Genomic DNA, 12,018 nt, shown 5'->3' with positions numbered 1-12,018 from the left:
AATTACTTATATATATATATAACCTGTTGCATTTTCCGCATTGACAAGGAGCGATGATTAAATTGTTACATTTTTAGTTGTAATTTATGAGCATAATGTATCAATAAAAGTTTAGCTTGATTTCAATCTTGTTGCATTAAATTGCAGTTTGGATTTTAAATTAAACGCAAATGATTGGTCAATTGTAGTCTAGAAAGGTTAAATAAGCGTGTAGACGAAAAATTTAGTCTTAACTTTATTACTGTTTTACTAAATAACTATTGTTTTCCTCTCCGTTGCTAAAAAAAATTCCTCTGCTTTGCTAAATTTTATAAAAAGTAATAGTCTACGGAATTTCATTGCAAGTAACAGATAATTTTGTAAATTGAGAAAAGAAAAGTTGAATAAACTGAAAACAAAAATTTTTCATTCAGTTTTAAAGTGTTACTCAGTGTTATAAGATGGTAGAATTCAAACAGTTTAAAATTGTAATGCCCAATTAATGTATCTTGAAGAACATTAAAATATGTTTTAAAAGGCTTAGATATAACTAGCCTTACATTTTCCTTCCTCTAGGATGCATGTTCAACTTGACAATGTGTCTGGAGTCAGCGTACTCACATTTTCCCTTTTCGTTAGAAATTTTAACTTATTTCACCCCCTCCTAAAAGAATACTTAAAGCCCATTATATAGCTTTAAATTAACTGATTTAGGTTCTTTTAGAGTGTAGAGACTCATTTTAGCTATTACCCTCTTCAGCCTGAAGTGTTGTGTGGAAAATATTACACATTTGTTTTTTTTTTTCGCAAAGTGCAAAGTAATTTCTCCTTAATTTAGGCTTATGTTGCTGCTTAAAGAGAAGAACGTAGCTTACTCCAGATTAATCAAGATTTTTGAGAAGGAACTTAAATGACCATTTCATCATACAGTTAACAGTCGAGCATAACAAATTTTCTGACTTTAACGATTTTGAGAAATAGCGTTAAACATTGATGTGATAATTAAGAAGCGGATGCCTTACATATTTTTCTACTGAACCTTCATGCAGGACATAAGCTAAAGATCCTTGTAGAAGATTTTAAAGAAAACTTGAAGTTACTTTATAATTAATCAGACTAAAAAATTAAGAAAATTGCATTATTTATCGTTAAAACTTGGGAGAACATAATATCGATACGATATCAGGTTAAATTCTGTCAAGTTTATCCCTTTTGTTTGACTGGGGTTTAAATCCTGGCAAATGAGTCGGCTGCTTGAGCATTTTCGAAATTTTCCCCATGTGTAACTGGGATACAAGACTGTTTCCCTTAGAAACCATTATGAAGGTATCCATTCCTTCAAGCAGAAAGCTCTGTTTACTTCGCCATAATCAAATAAACCAAATAAAAACGTATACACCTGCTAATTAAATCAAACAATGGACCATATCTAATTAGCACAACTTCGTACTAGGCGGAATGAACCCTAGATCTACAAAAAGATACAACTCTGGTCTGAAGTCTGCCAGCTTCAATCCGTTCCGAGAGATAGGCATGGTTTTTTCAACTCACAACGGAAGACTGCTCGCTTTTGATTTATTGTATTATTCGAGCTTGAACTCTTGACTGTTATGAGGCTAGGCTATTTGATTTATGGCAACGCATTTGAGGACTAAACTGCTTAAAGGAAGAGGTGCCTTCGTGGAGGAGTTCTAAAGGAAACCGTCTTATATTCACAATAAAACAGAAAAATCATGCAATTGCCGGTCGCCTCAATTCGACGCCCAGTCGAATTACTAGCATTCAGCGGTCACTGGACCATTGGTGAGGGTTATAGTGTAAGAATTATGTTAATTTTATTAACAGTTAAATTTTAAGTTAAAGTTCCTTTCCTGTCAGAGTCTTAACTTCAACTTACTACTTCCGGCCAGAATGTAGTTTTGGAACCTTGCTGAATATTTAATGAGGAGGAGCGGTATTTAAAACACGAAGTTACTTACGGAGTCAGAGAGAAAAAGAGATTCTGATTTACGCGCGTCTGCCTTTTTGGCCACTCTCTCTCTCAAAGCTGTTATTATGCTCGGCCGTACTCAGGCCCTTGCTAAGCTTCGTAGTCAAATAAGTTAAGGTGCCAACTCGATTTGAACCTTGATAGCTTCGGCTATACTTCTTTAGTTAATTTTTAGTCTTTTAAGTTCAAGTCCAAGTGCGGGCTTTGCTTGTACACTCCCAGGCAGAGTTTTGTTAAATCTTATTGGAATAATAAAGGGTTAGTTACCCTTCTATCTTGTTGTTTCTTGTCACCGAACTCAAGCGATTATTCGCTTATCAGTTCTTAGATTCTTAACTTCCAACATTAACTTAGAATTACGAAGTGAGGAACTCTACAATAGTAAGAAAAAAGGAATTAATTTCAGTTTTTAAAAAGAATTTATAAAGAGAAACTTCATTATAAGCTCTCTAAATGTTATAACCGTTTTTTAGGTTAAGCAGATGGATATCTTCAGTACTTAAAATGGCCACCAGCGGCCGAGCGGTAAAATCGCTGAACACTGACCTGGTTTCGAGTCTAGGCGAACGGGTTGTCTGCATGGACGTTTTCATGGTTTTTGCCATATGTAAATTTCCCTTAGAAAGTTCTCCACGAAGGCATCCTTCCCTTTAGGCAGATAACCCTAGTATGCTTTGCTATAATCTACTAAACCAACCAACCAGTACCTAAAGGATCTGTTCCGTCTTTTTGATAGATAGGTGGCGCTCTTGATGCGCGCCGATGAAAAATATATCACTTGACGCTTGAACATGAAGAATGACGCATGTCATATTTATTTGATGCTTGATTATGTTTCATGGCCGCTATAGGCGGAAGTAATATAAGTTTATCGTTAATAAATGTTATTTCTATGTTCTGTGAACTCTTGAAATTTTGATTTGAAATTCTAATGCTCTCCCAACCTTGACTCCTGAAACGAAACGATCTTTGAATTTATGACTCATGAAGAGAGACACCATACATTTTTTTGAGGTCTGAAACACGCGAAAAGGGGAATTACCTTTTGAAAGGTAAGACTTTTGATTCATTTGTTCTTGGTATCGATCTTTGAAAACGAAACATAATGGATGATTTAGCAAAAGAGAAAAAGAAACGTGCTATTGTACGTAGTAAAGTTACTACACTTCTAAATAAACTTGAGAAATTATTATCGGAAGAATTAAGTAAAGAACATCTAGAAGATTTAAATTCATCATATGAATTGTTAATTGAATACTATGAGAAAATTAAAACTCTTGACTCAAAGATCGATGCTCTCATAATTGATGAAAAAGAATATGATAACGAACTACTTGTATGTGAAGAGTATGATGAAAAAATTATAACGTTTAAAGCTAAGATTGTTAGTAAAGTAAAGAAAATTAACAGTAATGAAGTTGTTGAAAGAAGTATAATTACAACTAGTAATGGTATTAGTAGTACTCTGAATGGTAATAATGTTGTTACAAGTAGTGCTTCAGTAAAGTTACCTAAATTAAATATTGAAAAATTTGCTGGTGATCCCAGTAAATGGCTCGAATTCTTTAATTCGTATGATAATGCTATTCATTCTAATCCAAGTTTATCTAAAATAGATAAGTTTACATATTTGAAAAGTTTATTATCTGGTTCAGCATATAATTGTGTTTCTGGTTATGCTTTACCTGAAGAAAATTATGATCTATGTATTAAAAGTTTAGAAGAGAGGTTTGGTCGTAAAGATGTTATTATATCAAAATTCATGCAGATGTTGTTACAGTTAGAACCAGTTAAAAGTTCTTCAAATGTTTTTGAGTTAAGAAAGCTCTATGATCAGTTACAAATCTGCGTTAGAAATTTAAGTAGTTTAGATGTTACTAGCGGTTCATACGGACAGTTATTGAACCCAATAATTCTTAAATTGTTACCTGAAGATTTAGCTCTTGAATTCCATAGAAAAAGAACATCTAATCAAAATATAGAAGTAAGTGAATTAATAGAGTTCATTAAAATAGAAACTGAATGCCGAGAAGCAAGTATTTTGATTAATAGCTCAAAAGGTAATAAATACACAGGGATTAATCCTAAACAAGGGTTAAAAAATTATAAAGTCAAATCACAAGCTTCTACTTTTAACACATCGGTAAAAATGTTTTGCATATTCTGCAAATCAAACGAACATACATCTGCCGGATGTTTGAAATTTTCCGACGAACAAAAACGAAAGAAATTAAAACATGAAGGTCGCTGTTACAGATGCTCCCTAAAACATTTGTCTTTTTTTTGTCGGTCAAAAATACAACCATGCGAAAATTGTAACGAGAAAAATCATAATAAACTTTTCTGCCGTTTGAAATCGAAAGAAATGGAAGATGTTAAATCCGCAGATACGCAAAATAAAACTTTAGTATCTACTTCCCACTGTAACACTCTAAAACCTGAAAATAGTGTGCTTTTACAGACATGTTCTGTTATTGCTCAAAGCAAAAATAAATCGAGAATCGTAAGATTATTAATTGATTCAGGTAGTGAACGAAACTTCATCACCCACAAGTTAGCGCGCGATTTAGAATTGCAAGTCATTAGAAAAGAATTTCTAACAATTTATTCGTTTGGAAATCAGCGCGGTAACTCGCAAGAATTTGATGCATATAGTCTAAAAATAAAAAATAAAAACGATGATCGCTGCCTTGTTGTAGAAGCTATAGGGATAGAATTAATATCATCAATAGAATTCCAGGCGCCATCAACATGTCAAAACATTAAAGAATTTATGACTAAAAAGGGTTTGGAACTTTCGGATACAAGTCCCGTTAATGAGAACATAAATATTCTGCTTGGCGTGGAGCATTTCTGGTATATACAAACAGGAAGTAATTCAATGATAAATGATGGTTTGTTTATAGTACCGACCATATTTGGATACACAGTGATGGGTAAAGTAAAAAATAATAATACTCGAATTAATGCGTTGTTTTTATCTGCCGTTGAAGGAAACACATTTGATTTACAGTCATTTTGGAAATTGGATTCGATAGGAATTGAACATGAAAACAAAACATTTTCGGAAACTGATTTGGATACTATTAAGCATTTTAACGACAGTTTAAAATTTAATAACGGCAGATACGAAACAAAACTCTTTTGGAAGGACAATAAATCACAACTCGCTGATAATGTTTTCGTTGCTAAACAACGATTTCTAGGACTAAAGCATAAATTAAAGGGAAATGATTTCCTATATAATGAATATGATAATATAATTAGAGAACAAGTTGAAAGGCGGATTGTTGAACAATGTAAGTTTGTTGAAAATGAACCTAACTGTTATTATATGCTTCATAGGCCCGTTATACGTGAAGGAAAAGTAACAACAAGAATAAAAATAGTTTATGATGCCTCTTCTAAGTCTGAAGGAGCTAAATCGTTAAATGAATGTTTGATATCAGGCTCTAATTTAAATCCTAACTTGTTGGATATAATTTTAAAATTTCGCGTACATAAAGTTGCATTTTGTGCAGACATAGAGAAGGCTTTTCACCAAATTCAAATTGATAGTGAAGATAGAAATTTTTTAAGGTTCTTGTGGTTTGATCATTCTTACGACGATAGTGACAATAGTTTAGGCTTTAAGGTTTTCCGAATGTGCCGAGTGCCGTTTGGAATGACAACAAGTCCGTTTATTTTGTCCGCCACTATCAAACATCATATTAAGAGTTATGAAAAGAAATATAGCAAAGCTGTTGACATGTTAAATAAGTCCTTATATGTTGATGACCTTATCCATGGAGCAGACTCCGTTGAAGAAGTTTTCTCATTATCAACTCATGCAGTTAAAATTCTTCAAGACGCTGGTATGAACTTAAGAAAATTTGAATCAAATTCCGTATCTTTAAAAAATCATTGGCAAGATATTGGTTTAATTAATAAGGAAGATAGGTTGGATAAGAAAACGTTAAAGGTGCTGGGAATAATTTGGGATTTGGATAAGGCCACATTGAAATTAGATGTACAAGAACTTTTACAACCAGTTGACTGAAAACACGTTACGAAGCGAAAGGTATTACAGATTATGGCAAAAATTTATGACCCAGTTGGATTCATTGCACCCTTTGTTATCAGAATAAAATTCTTATTACAAGAGTTATGGGAATTGGGTATTGATTGGGACCCAATTTTGCCCAGTTATTTGAGTGAAAAATTTAAAACTTGGTACTTTGAACTTGAAGTTATTCTCAACTTGTGTATTCCTAGAAAATACATATTAAATGATGAATGTGTAAATTTCGATAAAATAGAGCTTTTTGTCTTTTGTGACGCCAGCCTCAAGGGATATGGAGCTGTTGCATATTTTCGTTATCCTGATTCTTGCTGTACGTCTTTTGTTCTTTCAAAGAGCTGTGTATCCCCACTTAAAAAATTAACCTTGCCTCGTTTAGAACTTATGGGAGCCATTATTGCCGCAGAATAGTTAAATATTTAAGGAAATTATTTAATATCCAAGAAGATAATGTATTTTGTTTTAGTGACTCTAAAATTGTTCTTCACTGGATCAGGGGTACCGCTGATAAATGGAAACCCTTTGTTGCTAATCGTGTACGTGAAATACAAGATGTTGTATCACCTTCACAATGGAAATACTGTAAGGGAAATGACAATCCGGCTGACATAGTTCCACGTGGATTAAGAGCTTCTGACCTAGTGGGAAATAAACTTTGGTTCAATGGACCAGTGTGGTTAAAATAGAAAAATTTGCCTTCATCATCTTTTGATCCTTTGATCGAGCCTATGGTGGAAGAGGTACAGGTAGAACAGCGTCAAACTACTGTATGTTCTGTTATTAGCCAAGAGGCTGAATTTGAATTGACATCCAGATTTTCATCCTGGAAAAAATTGAAACGCGTAACTGCATGGTGTTTAAGATTCTGCCACAATATTAAACCTACATCTTTAAAACTCAAGGGTTTTTTAACAGTTCAAGAATTGGATAAGGCAAGCAATTTGATTTTTAAAATCATGCAAAATTCCGAATTTAGAGAAGAAATTAGACTTTTGAAAGCAGGGAAGAAATTGAATCTCAGCAGTAAAATCCTGAAATTAAATCCTTTTCTTGATAGAGAAGAAATCCTTAGAGTCGGTGGCAGACTCTGTAACTCGAATCTTTCAGAAAACACAAAGTATCCAATCATTCTTCCCAAAAGTCACCAAGTTACTGAATTGATAGTCAAACACTTTCACGAAATGAACCTTCACGGAGGAGCCACATTAACATTATCTGCTCTGCGACAGAAATATTGGATCGTTAATGGCCGAGAAATTGTAAGAAAAATAATTTGGAAATGCATAAAATGTTTTAAAAATCGAACAAGCACATCCAATCAGATAATGGGCGACCTACCTGCTTCTCGCGTATTGCCGGATAGAACATTCTCGAATACAGGACTAGATTTTGCAGGCCCCTTTTTAATTAAAGCTAGGAAAGGAAGAGGAGGAACGAGATATAAATGTTACGTTTGCCTTTACATATGCTTCACCACAAAGGCCATTCACCTAGAAGTAGTCAGTGATCTAACAACTGAAGCATTCCTAGCATCTCTGAAAAGATTTGTGTCACGCAGAGGAAAACCCAAGAAAATCTTTTCCGATAGAGGAACCAACTTTGTTGGGGCTGATCGAGAATTAAGAAAGATACAAAGCTACACTTTACTCTGACGAAGCATTTCAAAACTACCTGAGCGGTGAAAATATTCAATGGATCTTCAATCCTCCTGCTGCCCCTCACTTTGGAGGCCTTTGGGAGGCTGGAGGGAAACAAATGAAGATTCACTTAAAGCGGACTATTGGGACCCAGGTTCTGACATACGAAGAATTTCACACCTTAATTACACAGATCGAGGCGTGTTTGAATTCAAGGCCAATAGTTTCCATCTCATCTGACCCTGAAGATTTTAATCCATTAACACCTGGACATTTCCTAATTGGGACTACATTAACAGCAATTCCTGAACCTGATCTTACAAATAATAAGCTAACCCCTGCTAAAAGATGGAAATTGACACAGCAAATTTTCCAGAGCTTTTGGAAACGTTGGTCTAGAGATTATCTTTCACAATTACAAGGGCGTACCAAATGGTTGAGGGATAAACCAAATTTAGCCCTCAATGACTTAGTCTTGATAAAGGACGAAAATTTGCTTCCATTAAAGTGGCGACTTGGACGAGTAATTGAACTATATCCTGGTGCTGATGGAAAAGTTCGTGTTGTGAAACTAAAAACTTTATTGGGCGAAATGAAGCGTCCTATACATAAACTTTCCCGCTTACCATTGAGTGAATAAGACTCTAAAAAAAACCATTAATTGTATATTCATAATTTGTGTCTTTATTATTATTATTAATTCAATTATGTTTCAGATTCAGAGAATGGACCACAATTGTGGAATATGGTAATTTAGCAGTTTCATTATTTTGTTTTCCTTCTAGAGATTGTAAGTATGTTTTATTTGTAAAATTGTGTGCTAAATTTAATCTTGTTATTCAATTTAAATTTCTCATTATGCATTTTTATTTTATATGATATACTGTTGAACTTTGGAAAACTTGTTTGAATCTAAAATTGAAGATCTTTATAATAATGTTGTAATGAACCAATGTTCATCGGGGCGGAGTATGTTCCGTCTTTTTGGTAGATAGGTGGCGCTCTTGATGCGCGCCGATGAAAAATATATCACTTGACGCTTGAACATGAAGAATGACGCATGTCATATTTATTTGATGCTTGATTATGTTTCATGGCCGCTATAGGCGGAAGTAATATAAGTTTATCGTTAATAAATGTTATTTCTATGTTCTGTGAACTCTTGAAATTTTGATTTGAAATTCTAATGCTCTCCCAACCTTGACTCCTGAAACGAAACGATCTTTGAATTTATGACTCATGAAGAGAGACACCACACAGGATCTTTAGGCGCCAATTTCTTTTTTCCCTTCCTTTTCTTCCTTCTATGAACTAGATGAAAATAACTTTACAACCAAAAGATGTTTCCTTATTTTAGATTTAGGCTTTGCTTTCACTGGCAGCCATTCCACTTTAACAAACTCTAAAAATGGCCTTTTCTACTGTTGATGAGTTGAAAAAGAAGTTTACGGTTTTTAGCTCGTTTACTGAAAAAGAACATAATTTTGTAACCACGGATCGCATTCTTAAGCACAAACACTCATAGGCAAAAAGTGTGGCTTTATCTTAGAAACAGAACAGATGGGTAAAATCCTTTCGAAAGAGGCTATCTAATGTTTTTATTTATTTCTAATAGAACAAAAAAATTGCCTATCAGAAAGAGAATTGAGCAACGTATAGTTTGAAGAATACAGAACAAGTTGTGAAAAGTTCACTCAAACATCAGTTGGACGATGTTTTGACCTCCTCTCGTACAACAAACGTATGTATTTAGTTGGCACTCCAAAGAAATAGATATCATTATTTTGCCAGAGTGCTAGTAAGAGAAGCGCTGTCCGTGGTCACGCAGGAGTCAGACATTTTGTATAACCTTACCTGATTGGTCGGGATTGCAGAGCGTGCCGTTTTTGTCGTGCTGCAGGTAGAAGCCCGAATCGCAGGCACAGAATTTATCTTCACAGGTAGCGTTCTTGTCGAGCAACTGACATTGTGCATTCTCAAGGCAGTCCTCTCCCAACATTTTGGCTGAAAAAAATGCAAACGGAAGTTAAAGTAGTTGTATTTTCAAAGGTTCTGTACAACTTCAAATATCAGTAATTGAACAGACTGAACTTCAAATATAACTGAACAGCGGTCTCAAATGGGCGGTCCCGGAAATTATGCATTTGTTACAATTCAAGATTTTAGTTATCTGAAGTCCGGGTTCACATTATTTTCATTTATACTAAAAATGAACATGAAAAATGCACCCGAAAATCTAAAAATGGAGCTAATTCGTTTACAATGCAATATAAATCTTAGTCAAAGATTTGAAGATACAAATTTTATTAATATTTATCCGTATTTCTCAAAAAATAAATAATCTTAGCTATAAGCTTAGAATATATAAATAAATAAGCAATTTTATAATAAAAATGCATTTATAATAAATGTATTAAATATATAAATAAATAAGCATTATAACTATATAAGCTTACAATATATAAAGAAATAAGCTTAGAATTTCTGCACTAATAATAATCGTTTTGCTTGGGAATGCAATTATACATCAACATGTTTTTTTTCCCACGGTTGTTAATGATTAAGAAAAGAACCCTATTGGCTTATGAGCACGTACAACCAGTGATGAAGATAATTTCTAGTAATCCCTCTCCAAGGCTTCTAACTTCATCAGAATTGAAAAGCTATTGTGTATCAAGCTGTGAGATATAAAGAATTTTATAATTATTTACATGCAAACATGCGTATTTTATTTATTATTTTTATTTATGTTTATTTTCAAGTTTTGATCCATTTGGTAAATTTTCTCTAAAAACTTAAAAAAATTTTCACGATTTCTTCATTTTTAGTTTAAATTAAAGTAATTTAATGATTAATTAAACACATTAGAATTAATTGAAACAAATGTCAGTCAAAGAATTTAATGTTTAGCTGTCACTGTATTTGAATTCCAGAGTGTAACCAACAAAAATATGTGCTGTGAATTATCTCACTTGTCTGATAGTAACATTAAAATAAGCCCACGAAATTCATCGGGACAAGGAGAGCAAAATTGCGCCTGTCGTCGGTAAGAGCCTTGAACACCCTACTGGTGACAGTACGACTTCGCTCAGTTTCGCCCCCAATTTTGATGGAGAGCACGCCGGGAGGACGGCCTTCTTCCCGTACCACACACCTCTCGAGAGGACTTTCGGATCGCCGCATATTTAGAGTGCCCCCATGCAGCACGGATACATTTACAAACATCCATATCTTCTCCGGGATTCCAATCCGGGTTCTTCGGTTCCGCAATAGGCTTACCTAACGACTATGTCGTCTGAGCGACTGCCGAAAGTGTCTTACAGGTAACAAACGTTAGATTTCAAATAAAAAATAAAAATATTTTTTTTTCTTTGGCTATATTATTACTATTGCCTATATATGTTTTGATAAATATTTAACAAGTGAAATTTAAAATTTTTTTAAATTACTTTTTTAGTAATAAGATTTTTCATTTCATAAAAGGGAAAATAAAATTCTGGCTCGCCAATTCTTTTTAGTTTGTTTATTCTGTCCTCATGCAGTTTGAGGCCACTGAACTAGAACTCTCTAGAACAGAGTGGAATCGAACTTATTTCACAATTAGAGTGCCTGAGTCACAAGTTAACAGCCACATGACACGAGGTATGTGTAACATTGTACCTAAAAAGCTAGAGGGTTTCTGTTAGATTTACTCATTTCACATTTTTCGTTTTCCTTTGTTTCCATTATAAGTCTAGTTTTACGGCACGCTTATATCCGAAAGGAATGTTACCTATTGAGACTAGAAGCTTGTTATTCGGAAATTATAGGAAACGTTCGGCATTAACTTCGAGGCTAGGATCATTATGGCTGAATGGCATGCAGTAAAATTTTGTTAAAGGTTAGAATTACAGGTTGTAAAGGAAGAAAGGTTATTATTTTATTTTATTATAACAGCGCATGCTGGGGCTATCTGCCTAAAGGGAGGGATGCTGTCATGGAATAGTTTCTTAGAAAAACTGGCACTATCACGATATTCATGGGGAAAACCAAACAACAATGCTCACACAGCCTTAAATCGAACCCAGGTAGAACTACCAGTGTTCAGCCACTTTACCGTTCGGCAGCTAGTGGGCGTTTTTGAAAAAAGAAAACATATTGATAGTCTTATGATTAACCGTTCTGAACTTCTGAAATCAAGCCAAATTAATCTTTCAAAGAACTCTCTAGTTGTATTATTATAAAAATAAAATTTTTTGAATGGATTAAGGAGGTTAATGAACTGTAGAAACTGAACCGCCTACTGTATAAAACCGCTCTGTAGCCGAAAGAAGTGAAGACTAAAAAGAAAAAAATATTTTACTAACAGTGTA

General features: G+C 34.0%; 1 protein-coding gene across 1 annotated transcript in view; it reads right to left on the bottom strand.

Annotated features, from left to right (window-relative positions):
* LOC146996014 (uncharacterized) overlaps window positions 1-12,018 on the bottom strand; it is a 353,921-nt gene that overhangs the window by 48,008 nt on the left and 293,895 nt on the right. Inside the window, exon 3 of the mRNA XM_085822668.1 lies at window positions 9,521-9,670. Coding sequence (XP_085678794.1) covers window positions 9,521-9,670 — 150 coding nt within the window. The remainder of the gene's footprint in view (window positions 1-9,520; window positions 9,671-12,018) is intronic.

The sequence above is a fragment of the Stegodyphus dumicola genome, chromosome 8 (genome assembly GCF_044657685.1).
Source record: "Stegodyphus dumicola isolate Sdum_Otavi_A_Nest chromosome 8, ASM4465768v1".
Taxonomy (NCBI): domain Eukaryota; kingdom Metazoa; phylum Arthropoda; class Arachnida; order Araneae; family Eresidae; genus Stegodyphus; species Stegodyphus dumicola.
The sequence above is the reverse complement of the archived record's forward strand: the minus strand, read 5'-3'. Positions and strand labels throughout refer to the sequence as shown.